The sequence below is a fragment of the Condylura cristata genome, unplaced genomic scaffold (assembly GCF_000260355.1).
Source record: "Condylura cristata isolate star-nosed mole 26May11 unplaced genomic scaffold, ConCri1.0 scaffold00011, whole genome shotgun sequence".
NCBI classification, from domain to species: Eukaryota; Metazoa; Chordata; class Mammalia; order Eulipotyphla; family Talpidae; genus Condylura; species Condylura cristata.
Genome location: NW_004567112.1, coordinates 50,330,828 through 50,345,066, shown reverse-complemented (window position 1 = coordinate 50,345,066; position 14,239 = coordinate 50,330,828). Strand labels below are relative to the sequence as shown.

The 14,239-nt window shown below is 33.3% G+C and overlaps 1 protein-coding gene across 1 annotated transcript in view; it reads right to left on the bottom strand.

Moving 5' to 3' along the window:
- Positions 1-14,239, bottom strand: part of PCDH15 (protocadherin-related 15) — a 565,802-nt gene that overhangs the window by 119,863 nt on the left and 431,700 nt on the right. The window contains exons 18-19 of the mRNA XM_004681080.1: positions 12,829-12,945; positions 589-729 (exon numbers count right to left, since the gene is read on the bottom strand). Of these exons, the coding sequence (XP_004681137.1) occupies positions 589-729; positions 12,829-12,945 (258 nt within the window). The remainder of the gene's footprint in view (positions 1-588; positions 730-12,828; positions 12,946-14,239) is intronic.

Sequence of the window (14,239 nt, the reverse complement as noted above, 5' to 3'; positions counted from 1 at the left end):
CCTTTGTTTCTGGTGAATCCTATTGCCACTCCTGTACCTCTGGCTTGTACCCCATTTCTGTGTGCATAAATAAATTTTAAAAATCTTAAAAAAAAAAAAACCCTGTAAATTCTAATTACCTCAATGGGAAAATTTCAGTGATTTTTTTTCTCTTTACTTATGTTTCATACATACATACACAATAAAAATATTTTACTTTGTAAAATTGAAAAAGTAAAATGGGACTAGGGATTGAGCCTCGAACTATCACTGCTAGGGATTGAGCCTCAGCAGCTCTATCACTGCTGCAAACTGAGATCAGGCCCTGGTAAGGGAGCTAACTCACACATTGCACAGCAGGCCTTTCTGGCCCTGTTGCTGTTCCCCTCAGAAGTGTACTTCAGTGGATCCCCTGTTCTCCTCCCCACTCTATCTCTTGTAAATCCTCTCACCGCCCCCCCCCCCACCTCTGGCTTACAACCCTCTTCCTTTATACCTAAGTAAATAAAAATTAATATGGAGAAAAATGGAAGGAAGACTTTGTTAAACTAAAAAATCAATAAAAGGTTAAACAACAGTGGATACTATAAAAAAGAGCACTATACAGACCTTAAAAATTGTTGTAGGTTCTTCATTAAGATTGACTCGTGTTATGACTCTTCCAGAATCTTCTTCTACATCAAAAATACTCGCAGGATAAGGATACTGCACATCATCTACTCTATACCTCACACGACTTGCAGGTAAGCCCTAAAATGAAAATATGTTTATTTCTGTTATGAGATGATGTTAAAGCAAATCATATAATGCAAGTGAAAAATCATTTTTTAGAAGAGATAAAATACTATTACTTTTTACTGTGTTAAAATGTAACAATCTATCTTAACAAAATGTTCATTTTGACATAGTATGGTTAACTTGATGCCTATTGTATCACAGATCTCTATACTTTTTTCCATGTTACACAATTTTCTTAATTTCAGTTTTGAAATGTAACAGAATCTTCATTTCATCAGGTTACTTGGTATGAATCAATGAAGTGTTTTTACATAATGTTACTTAAAATTATTAATGTGAAAGGCTGCTTTGGGCACTTTTTCTTCAATCTTCTTTTAACTACTTGACTTTTACTTTCCTCTCTATAAACCAGGTCCACTGATTCTTTTCCAACATGATTATTTCAGATATTTTAAGAGATTACTGAAATGCTGGGATAATAGTTCTTAGTTTCAAGTTTAATTCACCCAAACACTCTTTGATAAAATTCCTAAATTTTCAAAGAAGTAATACATTCACCTTTAGGTCCCTAAACAAAACATTGAAAATAGAACCATGCTATCACTGTAAGTTAATCTTTCCAGGGATGCTGAATACTTTGACTTCATTAATTATGTGCTTGAAATGAACCACAATTTAGAACAAATCCCAAAGTCTAAATTTGCATTAAATAAGACATATTTTACTCAGTTTATGGAAAAAATATTACAGAACTAAATAATATCTATTTCTTGGAAATCATGCTTTGAGAAAAGGTTATATGAAAAAATTTAAAATAATAAATTTTATAAATTATTTATTCCCTAGCAATTGTTATCATGCTCATATGCTTCATAGTACCAGTACAGATATAGAACCTGTAATTCCTGTTTTCAATTGCCACATGTAAACTTTTTGAAAGCAGGGGAAGAAAGCAAACATTATTTCAGTGATATCTGTTTGGTGAAGAAGCCTCACAAAATAGATAGTAGCAACTATAAAAATAAATTTCCGAAAAAGTAAAAGACTGGAAGAAGATACACTTTCTAAAAGAATCATACAGCATTGAAGACATGAAAACTTCTGTCATGTTTTACTGTTTTCATTTATTTTTTATTCTGGATTGAGTACATGTAAAGTACCCTCACTTCCTTACTTCTAAGTATCTATCCTTTTCTTTTCTGCTACTTCCTTGATTATATTCTATATATTCTACTATTAAAACAACCCTTGAGAAGAAATGATATCCTCTGAACTTTTCTAAAAAGTGAATCAACATATATTCTGTATTATTTGGGTAGAGATAATGCATATTTACATCAATTACACTGCACAATGTGGTAAATCTGATTTATACAGTTTAAACTATTGCTGAGCAATCTTGTAACTTCTGAGCATTATTTTTGTTTTTTTTGAAAACTTTTCAAATTTACAATGGCATATGTGATATCCTAATTACTACATGAGTCTAAGCATTGATATTCTTATTTATAAGGACAGGGAAATAATGGGCCCTCCCTGGTGGCACAAAGGGTTCAAGTGCAGCACTATTAAGCTATCCTGTAGCCATTGTAGCATTAGCCTATGTGAGGCCAGGGAGCTGGCCCACATGTCTCAGCAGACCTGTCCTGTCTTGCCCACAGTTCCCCTCAAAATCTGCCTGTTCTGCTCCCCACTCTGTGTCTAGTTAATCCTCTCACCCACATCACCTTTGGCCTGTTCTTATATGCATAAATAAAAAGAACAAGGAGATAATCAGTACCAAAGGAAATGTTAAGCTTGCTTGTTATCATGTGATAATGAGGACAAAAATTATCATGTGTGTGCCTGCTATTTTTAGGTGTTTTCATTATCTTTCAAGCTCAAGTACCAATACAATGAAATGGTTTTATTATTCTTACATGGAAATATGGTTTACAGAAGTTAAGTAACTGCTGTACAATCATTATTCTTAGTTAGACACAAATACTAACACTAAAGACATTAGTTGACAGTTTTGAGGGACACTGGGGATGTTTGCCAGCCCTAATTGCCCATAGGAAGGACATGATTGATGGCATATATTAATAATTGTATTCATTAATTTTCTTATTCAAATATTAGGATTCTTTTCAAATATAATTTGAAGTAGTAGTATGTGACTTATTTTAAAATTTCTCATTTTCCAAAAGATGAAATTTTATACTACATTTTTCTCTACTAAATTTAACATGAATAAAACTCAATAAATACTAGTATGAGATTAATATTCCTGGAAGTCATTTATTCTGTGCACATATAGCAATATTGTGATATAGTGATACTCTGAACCAGGCAAGTTTTCTAGATGATGGAAACATGACAGATAAAATATCTGGTCATGATGGTACTTGCATTATATTTTTAAAATAAAAAAATAACACTTCTATTAATAATAATAGTGTACATAATTAACACAGGATAATAAATGTAAACTTTTATCAAGGAAATAGAACCATAATATTTCAATTATTTTTATTAGTACATTTTTTACTTTGTTTTCATTTTTTATAGTACTATACATAGTATGTTTTGAATTAATGATGGTGAGAATATGATTAATTACTACAGGAGGTAATTGTAGATCTGCATGAAAGATGGCCTGAATTGGCAAACATAAGGAATTAAAATGCGACTATAATGGACCAAAATAATTAAGTCCTTAATATCAGTGGATATCTTGATTTAGCCATTTTTCTTAAATACATAATTATCAAGAAATTACTTACTCAGACCCACATAATTTTCTTCATAATAATGACAATCACATATATGAAGGAATACTAAGCCTATTATTATCATTATACACAAATATTGAGTAAATTGTTTTCACATACACAAAGATTTTTTCTCCTTTATGTGGTTTTCAAATGTATTTCTCTTAATGTTTTGAAAAGCAACTAATCTGATTTATTTTGTAACAGGGTATTTCACAAAATATCTCAATTATGATTGGGCATTAGGGATCAATGTAGAGTGTTTTATATTATTCTATGCAGTCATAATGACTTCCTCATTTTTAGTGGGCCAGATGTTAAAACATTATTAAAAGAGACTACAGCAAACTACAATCTCTCTATATAATTATTGATACCATGTGCTCTTTTTTCCTTCTCTCTCCCTCCCTACTTTTAACACCTACTGTGACTACCATATTTTGACAACATAGTAAATCCACATTGTTATATAAGGCAAATTCCTTTTGCCAGTTCTAACTGACAATACAGTATGTTCACATATTTCAGTTGTTCATTTTCTGTAGATACGGTACTAACATAGACGTTTCTATGAAATAGTTACTTCAAAATTATCTTTAAGTCTTTTATGTATTTTTTCAAATGTAAACATAACTCAATTACCTTATGATAGCAAATAACAACACATTATTTGTAAAATTTCATTATAAATTGCTAAAAGTCATATATTCAATTTCCCTCACAAACCCCCCCAAAGGCAAAGTAATTTCAAACACAGGTGTGAAATCACTACTCCCCTCAGCACTGTACTTCAGTGCTGTTCTGCTTCCCAACCTTTCTCTAGTGAATCCATTCCCCAACCCCTGCACCTCTAGTCTACACCCCAGCTCTTGTATGTATAAACAAATAAAAAAATATAGGGGTGACCATAAACCAGAGTTGGAAGCTAGTAAACTTAGCCCCTTAATGTTATAATCTTCCTAGTTTTCTAAGGATAAAACAAAAAGAACTGACACCTTCTTCATGAAATATCACTTAACTCTCTGGGCTGGGCTCCTGAAGAATTCCCTAATTCTGGTTTTTTTGAACTCAGTTTTCTTTACCTTACTTTGTAACCTAATTTTCCTCTCAGGCCATATTGCCTTGGAAACATCATCATTTTTCAGACATCACTCTCCAGAACAGTTCTTGACTCTCAAAATAAAATTAAGTTCCCTCTTGTTTGGGTTTAATGCATTATAAAGTCTTATTGCTAGAGATAGTCAAGGGTTTTCATTTCTACCATTCATTGTTTTTTGCTTAATTTCTACTCTGTACTTCTTATTTCCTTTCTTTATTATTTTATTTTAGTTGTGCTAACATCAGTTTAGAATACTGAATATGATCCAGAGGTATAGAATCACTCCTCTACCATACCACGTTTGGGCATCCATAATCCTAACTTGCAAATTCTTGACTAATTCTAAAAGTAGGAAACATGAACACTGACAGAATTAATTTTCATTATTTATCCTAATATTTAAGTTATGTTCGCTAATACACACTTAATAAATATTGATGAGTTTGTATTTCATTTGGAACTCAGGAACAAAGATTAAAGCTAAATACCATTTGTAGTTTATGGGGCAGTATCACCAACTAATCTGTGAGGCATAATTTCTAATGTACCTCCTTTTATCTTGATAAATCACTCATCTCTTTTTTCTCTCAAAGGGAACCAGTTGAATGCAATTAACATGTACCTTTTAACTTGATTATCATGATACATTGTAATGTTGTCCACCAAAACCCGGCCCCCTACTTCCTATCACATTCCTTTTGGGCTTGGGCCTGTTACTTGACTTGGCTAGAAGGACTGTGACATATAATCAGAAGCTTTACATGTGATACTGTAGTAACAAGTTTGCTTGCAATCCTGTCCTTCACTATGTGATCTCCAACTGCCCCAGATCTAAAATGCTTCAATTTCAATAATGTTTGAATGTCCAGTGCCTACCTTCAATAACAACAACAAAATAACTGAATGAGGGCAATAGCTGCTAAATTGTTTCTTGGCTTTCATTTATTATTTCATCTGATGAAGATTGCTATCACTAGAAATTAACTTTTGTATTATGTATCTTTTATTTTACCACTGCCCTGTTAATGTCTTTAGTAAGTTCACATTTACTGTATAACAAAATAATGTTGAATCCACTATTTTTTTTGTGTCTGCAAATGAGTCTCTAAAGATAGCCCTAATGTATTTGTTTAGACAGCATAATTGTCACAGACCTACTTTAGAACATGTTACACAAATCTGTGAACATAGGATGAATGTCTTTGAATTAGTGATCACTGGAGTCATTTTTCATAACAATTTCTTCCATCCTTAATTAAATAAATTGCCAAAATATTTTAAAGTTGAATTTTGGTCCTGAGTAGGCTCAGATCATACCAGAACATACTCATTTATCTATTCTCTGAAAAACTACATCATTTATTGTCATCTTTCATATACACTATCATGGTTTCATCTCTATATATGACAATATATTTAAGTTTAAAATAAAGTTTTTTAAGATTATCGAATCAAAATATATTTTCTATTTTTTTTTATTGAGATATTGGTTAACACCATTGATTCTTTATTGGAGGTAAAAGTGTCCCTGCCTTCTTTCAAATGCATAACTAGTGTTTTCTGACTGATGACTATTAAGTCAATAACTATCATGAAGTGCTTGTGTTGTGCCTATGTGTTTGGTTGTATGTCTCCTGTCCAAATACGGTGACCTTTCACAGATATAGAATAATTGTGCAATGGATGCCTCTATTATCAAGATTATTATTATTATGTTATTATTATTATTATTATTATTATTATTATTAGCTTGATTAGACAGCTAAGTCTTAGAATCCAGGTCATAAACATCCAAAAGACTTTTTTAGAGGGTGTCTCTATCTGGAAGGAACTTTAAAATAAAACACTTCAGTAAGAACTAGGGGATACATATTTGTAAATCTCAGAAAAAAAAAAACTATCATATTTCATTTACTTTCCTTGGAATAGCCCTTGTTGAAGTATATTGGAATTCTTAGTGCATGAACTTTTACTCTCACACAAAACTACTGTAAAGTTTTATGCAGCAGGGGCAACATTTTTATAAAGACTAAAATAAAACCCAAACTTTGGGCCCCACTGGTGGTGCAGTGGGTTAAGACGCAGCATTGTATGCTGGCTACAGCCACTTTAGTGTGAGTTTAATCCCCGGCCCTGGAGGTGACCCACATGGCATGACAGACTTCTCTTGGCCCACCTGCTGCTCCCCTCAGCAGTGTACTTTGTTGATCTGCCTTTTTTGCTCCCCACTCTGTCTCTGGTGAATCCTCCCACTGCTCCTGCACCTCTGGCCTGTACCCCAGTTCTGTATGCATGCATGCATGTATGCATAAATAAGTAAATAAAAGTCTTAAAAGATAAAACAAAAAACAAACCTCATGGAGTTTTCCATTTATAACAAAGATAAATGTCCCTTTAGCCTTGGTAAGCATGGGGTTTCTTAATTGGAAAAGCAACATTTACTTCTGAAACAGTTAAATCTAATATTGATCTCAAGTAATGTTAACAATATAATTGTTCTTGAAAGTAATCTGTAGGCCAATATTACAAAAAAAAAAGGACAGATTTTTAAAATTGCTAGATAAGCCTTTTCTAGGCTTAATACATTAATCATGTATAAACTTTTTCATAAAACCTTCCATTTTGTACTCATTTACACTTTCAAATCTAATTATAACCTATTGTCATTTTAAAAATCAAGTCCCAACTGTTTCATGGTGTACTTTCTTTCTAATTAAGTATTTGAGACCAAAGGGACTCAGGCGGCAGCTACATCATTTAATTTTCACAAGCTGACAGGCATCATGAAAATAGTTCTTGACTATTTCCCGAACAGAATTGATCTGAAGGAAAAATCCCACTGGGTTCAGTGTACATACCCACCACAGGTCCCAGGGTCAGCAAGTATAGGTTAGTAAGCACTGATCTTTAAAACCAGGATTTCTGCTATATTGCTAGCAATAACCTAAATCAATGTAGCATAACTACACAGCCAGTATGAGTTGAGTCATGAAAAAGAGGTCTGCGGAGATATCAATGGAAAATGATACAGAAAAGCAGTGTTAACTAAATTTAAAAATGTAATCTTATAACACTACTGTCCTGAATAGTTTAATGGCTGCATGCAAATCATGGATAAAGACAATTGTAGCTTAAGTTTTAATGTTATGCCCTTTGCCAATAGATTGCAAAATAATGGTTATTGGAAGAGTTAAGAATTTTGAGAAGGTGGGCATAATTTTTTCATGATATTTGGAGTTAACATAACCTTTTGATAAAGCATAAAGTATTCACCAAAAAAAAAAAAAACCTGACTTTTTTAATTCTTTAGAGATAAAGAAAAGTACCCTTGAATGATTGAGAAGAGTGTTAAAAACACATATAAAAATACCTTAGAGGAAATTCCTTGGGTGACATATTTGAATTCTGAAAGGCTAGAAGTGCTATCAAAATCTCCACAGACAAAAGATAATTTTATACTCATAATTTTTATCACTTTATAAAAATATATTTTTTAAAGGTACAGTGACCATACACAATAGTTTTGAAACCAATTGCTATTGAGAAATTATGCTATTTCTTTATGGAGCACACCTATTTTAAAAAATCATTATCAGAACCTTAAAAAATAAGCCTTAATAACAAAAATAATGAACAACCATATACCAGAGACATTTTGCGGGGGTGGAGTGGGGAATGGGATAAAAAACGGGGGGGGGGTGAGGAGAGGGAGGTACACGGGATTATGGTGATGGCACACAGGTTACTTGGTGATGGGAAACCCGCGGGGATTACAATTGAGATGGGAAAAAAAAATGTACAAAATGATGTAAAAATAAAAAAAAGCCTTTCATGCTTGAAACTTGAATATTTGTGCCACTGTGTTTGTCAAAATTAATACTATTAAACATATTCTAGTTGCTTTATTTTAAACAAGAAACATATAAACATTTCTGAAATGCAATAAATGAAAAGAATGATAGGAAAACCTTCATGGGTTCCCTATACTTCACTTGGAAATGGAAAAATGTGAATTTCACTTATTTATCCTAGTAATTTCCTATTTACTTGCTTAGAAAGAACACCATTCTGTCAGGTGTTTATCCTCCTCACAAAGAGATCTTATGTCATGGGATTTGGTCTGCTTTACAAATAATAAACATTATGCAAATGAAAATTACACTTGCAATTTTGTTGTGTGAAAGTTAGTAGTGAAATGTCTCTTATGAGCAGAAAGTAAATAAAAAGAGGCCTTGCTAATATCCAAAAGGATCAGTCATTCACTATTCACATCTGTGAGTGAAATACATGATAATGTCACAAACGCAAGACAGAAATAAGTCAGTGAGAAAAAAAAAAAATCCATGGAAGATATATGTATTTTTCTTTTCTTTTTTCCTTTTTTTTGTTTTTGTTTTTGTTTCCCTCTAGAGCATTTAGCTTTGGACAACATGCATTTTGTAATTCTTCAGGTATGTTCAACAACAATTCTGTCTTTAAGACCTCACCTAGTTTTTCAATCTCCTATTTCAAAGGATTTTGTTACTGCTATTGCCTAGTTTAAAATGAGTGGTACTCACTCAAGAGAGTCATGATATCTTGAACATGATATAGCCAACCACCAGAGATGAAAGTTATTATTGTTCCATAGCAACAATAGTTAACATCTGAGGTTACAGGAGCTGTATTAAATATTTCTCAATTCTTTCTCTTAAGACTGCTTACACTTCAACTATTCCTTGAGCTATATTTTATGTATGGACATAAGTACCTTCCTATTTTCCTACTGTCAAAAAGTCTAAAATTGAAAACAGCTCTAATTGAAGAAGCTGATTAAAATTGTATTGCCCTTAAATGGCTGAGCTGTGGCTTGGAGGCATTAATGTATTTCCTCACAATCATAAATAATTAAATTTCTGAGGATTGGGTACATTTTGTCAATTCCGAGGAACATAGAAATGATTATAATTAATTAATTAAATTATTCAACAAATGTTTCCAAACAGGCCTAAATGCAAAATACAAAATGAAATAAGTTTTGATTCCTGCCTACAAGGACCTTACCAATGTGTTTGGAAGAGAGATCTTAAACACTTTATCAAAGATACTTATATCCTGAGGGGTAGAACTGACAAGCCTTGAAGGATATGAAATGAAAATACTTTCTTCTAATTAATGAATGTTTATTAGGTAACAAATTAGAAAATACTTGGCAAACCCTTTAGGAAATAGTTTGTATTTATGTCACCAATATGAAATAATTAAAGTAAAAGTCAATCATATTTTTTGGAAAAGTTAGATCATGCAGAATTTATTTACTGAAAATTTTCATGGGTTTGAGCTTCCATTCCATGCTGCTGTTAAGTTCAGTCAAATTGTTAGTATGCTGATTTAGAGACCCTATAATAATTTTAAAACTCAAAGTTCAACATAAGATACACTGAAAGACTGCTAGTGTTTCAATTATCAAAACTGAGTCTGATAAAAATATATTCTTTAACTGAAACATACATCCTCAGAATTCAATTCAATGAGACATTCAAAACCAACTGAATGTCTCATACCTACTTTTCATCTCCTGAAAGGCACATTCAACATTAACAACAATGTGTTATAAAATGATGTACCTCAAAAAATGACTTACCAGAGACCCTCCCTGGTGGTACAAAGAGTTACAGTGCAGGACTGTGGAAGCTATGCAGCAGGAGATGGATCCCTGGCCAGGAACCTGTATGGTACCTAGGAGTTAAGTTATAGCGCTAGCACTGATAAAATTGGAGTTCAATCCCCGGCCAGGGAGCCTGTCCACAGGTGGTGCAGCAGACTGCTGCTGTCTTATGCCCTATTCCCCTCAGCAGTATATTTCAGTCAGTACGCCTTTTTTGCTCCCTACCCTGTCTTTGGTAAATCTGCTTACACCATGCATCTCTGGCTTCTACCATAGTTATGTATGTGCATACATAAAGAAATCTTTTTTAAAAATCCTTACTAGAGTAGCAGAAAAGAACTACTTCAGAACAGTTGGGCACTGAATTGTTACTTAGCAGAAAAGCAATACTGCAAATGTAATACACATGCTGTAGTTGGAATGAGCGATGGAAGCATATGATACACTTTATATTCATAGACCTTTTTAAGAAGTAGTCAATAAAAGGTTCTTAAGAAACTTTTTTAAAAAGCTATTACTGAGAATGCAAACCTAAGGACTTCTTCCAAAGAAATATGGAACTTATGTCTGGTGACTTCCTATAAAAGTTTAAAGGTATAAAAACAGATTTCTCTAGAAAAAAAATACTTTTGTGTATTTTAATTTCTTTATGGAGCAGGAAGTTGAGCAAAAAACATATGTTCCACAGGTGGGGTATTCTGAATGTCAAACCAGGTACCAAGCTCACAGGTTCCAAAGAGAAGTGAGAACTGTGTTATCAATGCTAAGGCTTTGAGGTCTATGTCACATAGAACAAATGGTAGTTCTATGATTAGTCTCTCATCATAAATGCAATTATATGTAAAACTACATCAAATTTTGCAATAATGAAAATTTCAAAGAAATATGGATTTTGTACATGGACATGTTACTTTTTTTTTTCATTTCCTTAATTTGCTTACATTAATTCACTGCAGTGTGTTATAATTTCTATTTGAAGTTTTATGTTTCCATTTATACTCTGTTTCTGGAAAGCAAAACTGGTTAGTAAAATTACCAGTGGGTGCTCAAAACATGTGCTGAATAGAATTGAATGTGCATTGTCTAATGTTAAGTATTTCTACCCATTATAATTTACTTAAAAAGCAGATAACCCTGGCTCTGGGTTAAAGCACAGCACTACAAAGCTAAAGCCACGTCAGCACTAGTTCGATTCCCAGCTGGGGAGGTGACCCACATGGCGTGGCAGACCTCTCCTTATCCACCTGCTGCTTCCCTGAGCAGTCCTCCTTCTGCTCCCACTCTGTCTCTGGTGAATCCTCTCACTGCTCCTGTACCTCTGGCCTGTACCCCAGTTCTGTACGCATAAATAATGATTCTTTATTTTTAAAGATGTATTTATTTATTCATACAGAACTGGGGTACAGGCCAGAGATGCGGAGGGTGAGAGGATTCACCAGAGACAGAGTGGGGAGCAGAACAGGCAGATTGACGAAGTACACTGCTGAGGGAAGCAGCGGGCGGGTCAGGAGGTCTGCCAGGCCATGTGGATCTCCTCCAGGGCAGGTGGGAATCGAACTCATGCAGAAGTGGCTTAAGCTTTTTAGTGCTGTGCTTTAACCTGTTGCATCACCAGGGAGGGCCCATAAATAAATAATTCTTTAAAAAAACAAAAACAACAAAAAAAATAGACAACCCAATTTCACATTACCATCTCCACTGGTGTGATCAAAGTTATGAAATTTTGCTTACCATATTTTCCTAAATGCAATAAATCAGTCAAAGATATTTTAACATACTCAAGAAAAGGAGAATTTGAGTGAAAGGTCATTGCTTTCATGTAAGCATTATAATTTTTAAATAACTTTTAGTCACAATACTATTTTATGGCTTATCTTTAGATTAAAAAATGTTTGACTGTCATCCAATTTTTATAAAATAATATTACATAAATACTACTTATGTCAGCAAAAATAAATTCTAAATTAATTATATAATTCAGTTTTTCTTTGCTAAAATGGTTAAAATGGTTTAATATTGTTTCTAGAGTATATCAGACATTGACATATAGTGAGAACTCATTCAAAGTAAAACATTTAAATCTTTATAGCTTGGTTATTAAGAGAATAAATAATTACATTACAGAATACTCAAGCTATTTATAGAAAGCATTTTTATGCAAGCACTGTTACTTTAATATGCTATTTTTAATAACTAAATGAAACATTATGAAAAGTTCACCTCCCTTTTGTTCAGAGTTTGAATTGAAACCCTCTTTAAAATAGAAAAATGTATAAAGGTCACATTGTTCTGAATAAAGAATCCAGAAGACAGCGATTCCTTCAACTGTAGACTAATTTTCCTCCTATATTTATCACTTGTATTAGATACATTAATAATAAATTTTACTTTCTCATTGAAAAAAAAATTATCCCTAATTTTCTAAGTTCAATAATAATCACTGGAAATATTGTCTGTCTCCGTGAATGCAACTGTCAAGAGTACATAGAATGTCTGAGCGTGAACAGAAGAAAACATTCTTAACTACGTGTGATATCTTGGGAATTAGATTATTTATGGAAGTTAAAGGTTTTCTCACTAGTTCAGATTATTAATCAATATCTTCTACTTACAGGAGGGTCTGCATCTTCCGCATAAACAGTTGTGATAGGTGTACCCTTCACCGCATCTGGAGCCACCATGCCTTTGTAGATTCGTTTACTGAATACAGGAGGATAATCATTCATATCCTGTAAAACACAATTAAGAGTTCAATGCTTCAGCTGAAGCTGATTTAGGTACACTGCTCCTAGATTAGCTCCATCTCTTTCTATCATACCACCCATTTGCCACTGTCAAACTTCCATCCTCCCCATTTTATTACCTTCACTTTGAATGGCACTTTAGTAAAACAGCCAGAGCTGTTTTGTTTTGCTGTTGTTTTAAGAAAGCCCTTTAATGTTCCTTTTGCAACTGCCAGTTCTTCATATGATCAGCAGAATGGTTTGATTAGAATATTTCATAATCTACATTGGAAATATTATTTGATGGCATTTTACATATTGTCAATCTGAAATAAGCAATGTTGTCCAGGTAGCACACTGTAACAATGGCACAGAGCAGATGGACTTCTGTAGAGAAAGTGATGCAAACTTATGTTTTTTCAAAGTAACTTACATGCATCTTTTTTTACTCATTAATTCAGTGATGTAAGTACAATACCATTCATTAACAATGAGTAACTCATGCAACAAATATTTATCACTTTCCTCTCATTTTTTTTTAAGACTTATTTATTTGTGCATACAGAACTGGGGTACAGGCCAGAGACTCAGGGGTGGTGAAAGACTTCACCAGAGACAGAGTGGGGAGCAGAACAGGCAGATCGATGAAGTACACTGCTGAGGGGAGCAGCGGGTGGGTTAGGAGAAGTCTGCCACATCATGTGGTCACCTCCGGGGCAGGCAGGAATCGAACTCATGCGGAAGTGGTTTCAGCTTCTTAATGCAGTGCTTTAACCCGCTGCGCCACCAGGGAGGGCCACTTTCCTCTCATTTTTATGACCCATCACTAAGCTCTGGGATGATGTGGTGATTCCAGAAACAGATGACACATATTTTGTGCCATTTAACTGCCACTTGATTGACTAATTACTAACTTCACATTGATCATTGACTTTGCCTTTAATATGTTGGCCTACTTTGTTCGGTAGAACAAAAACATTTATTTATCAACAGTTTTGTATTTATATTTTTTTCTAAAAAACAATCGTTATAGAATGAATGACTTATTTTAAGATAATCATTATAGCATGTAAGGTTTTTGGGACTTTAGGTCAAATGCACTTGAAACTAAAACTAAATTTGTTAATTACCTTACTCTCCTGGTCATTCTTTTCTCATTTGCTATTAGAAAAATAGAAGCAAAGATAATCTACAGGCTTTGATATTTGCTCTGATACAATAATTTACAATGATACAATTTGATACAATGAAGTTGGAAACATACGATTAACCTCCTTCAGGAAAGAGGTTAAGATAATTA